Raw genomic sequence first — 7,246 nt, 5'->3', positions numbered from 1 at the left:
AATACTCTGGGTTGTAGATTTAATAGGATCACAATAAGCGAAATGGCGTTGAGGCTATATTACAAGTTGTGAATAATATACAGGTAATCTAGATTATAACAGGAAATATGAAATCTAACAAAAAAAAATAAAAATTTATTCAATCAGTTTGAACCTTGAAGATTGTAAAGATGTTAGAATAATTGTACAGAGGAATACTCGGGATTGTAGATTTAATAGGATCTACAATAAGGCTGTGAAAGCGTCGAGGCTCTAGCTCTGTCATAATCGATATTTTATTTACCTAAATATAAAATCGATAATAATTGTAAAACTCCTAATTGGCGTATTGTATCATAGATATAAGTAGTTTAAGACAATAAATCTGTAAGCTGTGAACTTAGCTGTGAAGTTATCAAATACATAGGTAAATAATTTTATGTAATAGTTGTGAATAAGAAAATGTAGATAAGTATAATTACTGGAAATAAAATTAAGATTGATATAATTTAATTTGTGTGTGTGTGTGTGTGTGTGTATACCCGTGAATACAATCAATGAAATAAATAATTTATTTAATATATTTATTTTACTAACCTAACCTATATTTTCAACCTCAGCTTCCAAACTTCTACTTTTCCCAGCTCCATTCAAAAAGCTATCGTACACCCGATATACAAAGGAGGAGAAACAGCTATCGCCCCATAGCAGTCCTGCGTGGTCGAAGGTTCTTGAGCGCTTGGAATAAGTAATAGACTAGTAAACTACTTAGAAAATTTCAAACTTATCTCATGTCAACAATTTGGTTTTAGGAGAAAGAAAAGTACCACCGATGCAGTTCAGGAACTAACAACTTTTTTATTTCTTATTCCAATAAGTTGAAATAAATATTATTGCACGCCTCATAAGCGAAGCGTTGAGGTGGGTACTACTGTCACTTCGCGCAAAACATCTGATTTTTCAAACTTAAAATGTCTTTATGTATCATACATTGCACTTGTAAGATAATACATACACACACATATTAAGAAAAAACACTATTTTTAACGTTCATGATATTTTTGATGTCATTTTTGTTATTTAAAAGTAAAAATAAAATAAAATAATTTGGAAAATCCAAAAGTGCACGCCTCATAATTTTTTTTAATAAATATTTATTAATTATTATTTTTGTTTATTTAATAACAATTAAACCACATCGAATCAGACCCTGAAAAATGAAAGGGTTCTATTCCTGAGCATACTCAAGCGTGAGAGAAAAAAAAAGACTCGATTAGTAAAGTATTTCGGTCGCTATCGTGTTAACAAGAAAAAGGATGCGCACATACAGACACACGGACGTCCAAGACAGAACTTTTTTAAACTGTTTTTTAACTAGTTTAAATAACAAAAATGACATCAAAAATATCATGAACGTTAAAAATAGTGTTTTTTCTTAATATGTGTGTGTATGTATTATCTTACAAGTGCAATGTATGATACATAAAGACATTTTAAGTTTGAAAAATCAGATGTTTTGCGCGAAGCGACAGTAGTACCCACCTCAACGCTTCGCTTATGAGGCGTGCAATAATTCACTTCGATAATAAAACGTCATGAACTTGACAGTAGACTTTATTTGAATGTCGGTTAAAAATAGTGTAGGTCACTCCTAGCATGCAACCAATACTAAATATGGTCAGAAAACGAAGCCAAGATTCAGCTTTTGAATGAATTATCTTGACTTACAGTTAAAATAAATAAATAGACAATAAAAATTTTAATTAAGTCATGTAACTGAATTCCATTGTATTGGTTGTATTAAGCCATAGAGATCTTCTTTGATCTGTGTATTAAGCATATTATAGGTACAGATAAAAGATGTTATATTATTTGCAGATGCTACCTAAATATATGTATCTTACTTGTAATTACATTAAATAATTATATAGGACTACCTACAACACGGGCAAAACCGGGACAGAAACTAGTATTTTTAAAAATTGAATGGTATGAAATATACCACATATTACATGTACATATTACATGTACATATTACATGTACATATGCCATACATATTACATATGCCCTTTTGCTAATAAATTCGCTCTTAACTATTTTCGTGAAAACTAACATCTGACATGCAAATATAATTTTCTGAAATAAAATAAATGCAGCTGCATTTACTTAGTAATTATTGCAGCAAATATAGCACAAAAGTAACCTTATGTTTAAATTAACTGTTACGTTTAAAGATTAAATTGGTTTATTTCTTACAAAAAATGTTCTTGTTGTTTACCTTGATCGCAAAATAAGACGTACGGCATCATTTTAAACCATTTCATTTGAAGAAACGGTATTTACCTTCGATAAAACTGAGTAAAATAATTATTATAGAAAATTATTCATTGTGAAAGTATTTTTCAGTATTTTTAGTGTTTTCTTATAATAGGGTTGTTTTAAAATATGCGAGTCGTTTTAAATAATCCTTGACGATAAATCAATACCGGCTTTTTTTGTCTTTAACTGTGTATTTGCGTATGTACTGATTATTTGATCCTTCACCGAAAAAATATTTAGTTTCGAGTTAAAAATAAATTTAATATTTAGTAGTTTTCATTAGCGTCAGTGAAAATCAGGCTTGTTTATAAGATAGTTGTTTAAATATCGTTATATTGTTTGTTTTCAAAATAATTGCTATTTCAATTTAAAATAATTATACTTGAAAGGAAATGAACAGTGAAAAGTGTAAATAAGTGTAAGATGTTTCTATCAAAATATGTGCTTCGGCAATATATCATAGTTTTAGCAGGTAAGGTACGTCTATATTTTCATGACTACATATTCTTATTTTAACAAAACTTTATAGAATATCGTGTAAAACACTATATAGATTTGTTATCTTTTAAAATCTATGAAAATAAGTTTTCTTTATTTAACTTTTATTATAGCAGCTGCTAAAAATAGAAAATGGTGTGGGTTCAAACAATTTATCGATGAGAAAGCTGTACATTGTACAAACAGACAATCATTCCATTTTATACACTAAAAGAATGAATAAATATTTTTATGTAATTAATTTTTTCTCAATTTTCAAATAAATTCTATTAAAAACGTAAATAAGTATTACGTACGTATTTGATGAGCTGTTGTGCATTGTGATTATTGTTATATTTTTATTCTTCTTGTGTTTTTTAAATAGCCAACCTACTATATCACTCTCTACCCGCTTTTTCCTGACCCAAAAAACATCATGAAAACGCTCTGTCGCGAAATGAAAGAAAGTTAATCAGTCAGTGTTAGGGGGCGTCCATAAATTACGTGATTTTTTTTCAATCGTATAAAACCCCCTCCCCCCTAAAATACCTCCTCTATTTTGAATATTACATGTATGTATAATAAGGATTTTACGTAGGTAGTCTGTTATTATTTCAGTGAATCTAACAGGAGTGGGTGTTGGTATGACGGTAGCATGGCCGTCACCAATGCTTATCAAACTGATGAAGGAAGACACTCAGTTATCTAGGAAGGTATCTGAGAACGAAGCCACTTGGATCGTCTCTTGTGGTTGTTTGTTGCCGATAATATGTTAGTAACTTATTTGAATGTTATTTTTTATCCTCCTGTATAAAATTACGGGTATAAATTAATAAATTAGCGTTCTTCTACATCAACATTAGGAATCTATGATTTGTATCTTTTTGGGAAGTTGATTAAATACATTCCAAATCAAAAAAAAAAAATTCGAATTCATTTCTTTTATTCTTTCAATGCTGCTTCAACCTTAATTTCTCATTCAATTGTCGAGATTTAAGTGTTTTAAACGAGAGAAACATAATTCTAAGGCAATAATTATCGAACAAATGCATTTCTATTGACTAATAAATAATTATTGTCAATTGGTTTCTTTCGTAATTTTATAAATATCATTATAAATTTAACCTTCTATTGTTTTATAGTGGAAATTAATTGTTGCAAAAACGAACCATCTATAACAAATAATACACAGAAGAAAAACTTTACCTATTGGTTTGACATAACAGCAATTTATCTGAAATATTGAGAATTTGGATTTTGATAAAAATTTCAAACAGGAAGCAATACCTTTCGATTAATGATTAAAAGAAAGAAAGCAATCAAGAAGTACATAAGTACATGATATTATCAGAAACGAATGCAAGTACAAGAAAAAATCCATCTATTTTTTTAGTTGTATTAAAATAACATCATTATTTCAGTTTCCCACTTCATTTCTTGGATCTCAAACAAACTGGGAAGGAAGACCACTTTACTCCTGATCAGTTTTTTTAAAGCATGCATATATATGGTGCAAATCTTCGCGACTGAACTGTGGATGCTGTATGCTATAAGGGTTATATCTGGTATCCTGGATGCCGGTGTTCTTTGCAACTTACTGGCTTATAGCGCGGAGATTGCTAGCGTAAGTTGTTTATTTACTAGCTGATACGTGACTTTGGTAAGTAAATTGTCTAGTAAGAGTCTATCAAATACAATTGATACAAGAAAAGAACGAAAACGGAACCTTTGGGTCTTGCATTAGTTATGTTAATTTTTATAGGCGCATAGATTCTGAATTTCACCATATTTAACTAATGGAAACCTTTTTTCTCATGATTATTTCCAAACCTAGTAATTGCCAATTAATAACACAGCTAGGTTAAGAACTCACATCAAACTTGGACCCGAAGCTTTCCGTAATTTCTGTTTTATTATTATTTATTAGAGTAGATATTATTAAATCAGCTGATATTTATTGAAATAAAAAAATGTCCTATTGAAAAGTGCCATTAATTGGAATACAATAATAAAAAATATATATCCTATTATATAGGTACTGCAATATATTGGCATACCAGAAATAACCTACCTATTTCTTACAGAAAGAAATCCGAGGTGCATTAGTAACGATCCAGCAGATGTCGCTAGCCACTGGCATGCTAATCATCTTCACCGTGGGTCCTTACGCGACGTACCTCGTTGTCAATGTGGTTTTCGAGTGCATCACCCTACTCATCGTTGTGCCGCTGTTCTTTATTCCGGAGAGTCCTTGTTCTTTGCTGGGGAAAGGTATGTTTGGTGATATTAGTTACTCGTTTGGTTTAGAGGTTTGTCTGAATAGATTTTTGATCAGATATAGATTTAGATTGTAACTATAGGACACTACGGTATTCCTACAGGCCAACCGAAAATAGTTAGACGCAAAAAGCACAAATTACACAGATCTATTCCCAAACGTAATGATTGACCTACAAGGTTTACCTGTAGCGTTTGTGGCATCCATAATATGAGTATTGAGTAGGCTAGCATCTAATTATATAACTGCTGCTAGAGGCAGTATATCTACTTGAAATTTAATATATTTTAGTGCATTATAGTTACTGTAGGTTGAACTTTAACTTGTGTTGCACTCAAAACTATGCATTTTGTCATTCTTAGAAATTAAGTACCTACAGTACCTAGTAGTTTTTGTTTGCACCAACACGACCAAGGTTCGTAGCATTAATTATTCTTATCATTTATTATTATCAACAGGATTAAAAAACGAAGCTCTTCAAACGCTAATCTACCTACGCGGTTCAGAAACAAAAGCCAAGGAAGAAATCAACGAATACACAGTATCATGCGAACAGAATAAACACACAATTTCATTTCACGACAAGATCTTTCTAAAAGCCCTTGCTATAGTCGTCTTATTGAGTATTGGTATACAATCTATTGGATATTTGACTGTGACGATGTATTTACAAATAATACTGGATACAACGGGAACAAGTGTGTCTACAGAAGTGATGTCGGTTGTTTTTGGAGTCCTGCAGTTGCTGGCTGGTCTCTTTGCAGCGGTTGTAACTGACAGGGCGGGAAGGAAACCTTTATTGTCGTTCACGCTTGTGGGCTTATCTATTGGAATGGTAATTTCATGTAATGCTCTTTCAAAATCGTAAAACAGGATGCTGTTGCTGATACAATCTTTTTTAATAATAGTTATGTAGAAGTCATCTAGATTATCCACATAATCTTTTAGGCACCTTTCTATTCGTATTTCCTATTGGAAGTAACAATTAATACCAGAAATATTTTGTTTCTGCTAAATCAGCTCAGTAGATTTTCCGTAAAACAATAGGAAAATTCGAAAGCTATTAAAAATATTTTAACACATTTTTGTTACAGTCCGGCCTTGGGTTGTTTTTTTACGTTAAAGATTCCGGCACCGAAATTACTGGGATCATGAATTACTTACCACTAATTTCTGTGGTGATGATCGTCATTTGTTTTAATGCAGGTATGTACATGACATTTACTTACATTATCTACTTCTACTATCATGATATTATCATCCGATGGTCGCAATTGAATCTTCTAAATCTAACGTTTTTACCTAACTAACTACGTTCTTTTGCACGTATTGCGTAGGTATACATTAAATATATCTGCATTGTCACACGAAAACAAGGACATCTTTCATCTTGATTCGTGGCAGGGATAGCCTCTAGGGTACCCGGTACACTATATTATTTTATTTTCATTGCTCTTTATCTTTCTCCAATCTTAATATCCAAAACATTCACATTCTGTTTAATATGTTTCTGTTTGAACTTATAGGTAACTCAAGGTAATTTAAATTAAACATTAATTATTGCAATCATTTCAGGTCCTGGCAGTCTAATAAACGTAGTAAGTTCAGAATTACTAGACAGTCCCGTTCGATCATTCGGAATGAGTACAGCCATAACATGTGGCTTATTAGTTGCATTTCTAAACCTCAAATATTTTACTCTAGTAGCTGATATGATAGGCTCTGCTACTGTTTTTTGGGTGTTTGCTGGTGTATCTCTTGTGTATATGATGTTCATACTAATTTTCGTGCCAGAAACTAAGCAGAGATCGTTTTTGGAGATACAGAAAGCACTGGGCAGGAAAGACAAGGCAACGATTGTGAGCGGGCGCCTATAAAATTAATTTTTAGATTTTTTGATGACGCCAATGAATATAATTAAGGAGGAAGAAAATATGAAAAGACGCGGATATTTTTTTTAAATATACGTATTGTTAACTACACAGTTAACTAGTTATTTTATTAAAACTTTTTTATCGAATGCCTTACACACCAGACTTTATTAATGTAATTTAAGCAGACCAAATACAGTGCTGTTCAAATGTGCATTAGTCACATGCTCTTATCCTCTTAAGTTCATAATGATATAATTTCACAGTATAATTTCAATTTTCACTGATCGAATTTGATACAGAAATAACAGACAATGATCC

General features: G+C 31.3%; 1 protein-coding gene across 1 annotated transcript; it reads left to right on the top strand.

Moving 5' to 3' along the window:
* Positions 1 to 2,722: 2,722 nt before the first annotated feature.
* LOC149898349 (facilitated trehalose transporter Tret1-like) lies at positions 2,723 to 6,931 on the top strand. Its single transcript, XM_090115250.1, has 7 exons — positions 2,723 to 2,771; positions 3,395 to 3,547; positions 4,198 to 4,400; positions 4,861 to 5,047; positions 5,513 to 5,889; positions 6,149 to 6,260; positions 6,630 to 6,931. Exons 1-7 carry the CDS (start codon positions 2,723 to 2,725, stop codon positions 6,929 to 6,931), a joined length of 1,383 nt encoding a protein of 460 aa, XP_089971376.1.
* Positions 6,932 to 7,246: the final 315 nt, after the last annotated feature.

Source organism: Colias eurytheme, chromosome 23 (assembly GCF_061535395.1).
Source record: "Colias eurytheme isolate Ceu_HAF_F1 chromosome 23, ilColEury1 Martin Lab GWU primary, whole genome shotgun sequence".
Lineage (NCBI taxonomy): Eukaryota > Metazoa > Arthropoda > Insecta > Lepidoptera > Pieridae > Colias > Colias eurytheme.
Note: the sequence above shows the minus strand (reverse complement) of the source record. Positions and strands in the feature narration are given on the sequence as shown.

Bases quoted from the DNA above. Each gene is read 5' to 3' on its own strand.
- LOC149898349 (XM_090115250.1), top strand. From the start codon at position 2,723: ATGTTTCTATCAAAATATGTGCTTCGGCAATATATCATAGTTTTAGCA. The intron at 3,548-4,197 runs GTTAGTAACTTA...TCATTATTTCAG, and splicing joins TTGTTTGTTGCCGATAATAT to TTTCCCACTTCATTTCTTGG. The intron at 4,401-4,860 runs GTAAGTTGTTTA...TATTTCTTACAG, and splicing joins ATAGCGCGGAGATTGCTAGC to AAAGAAATCCGAGGTGCATT.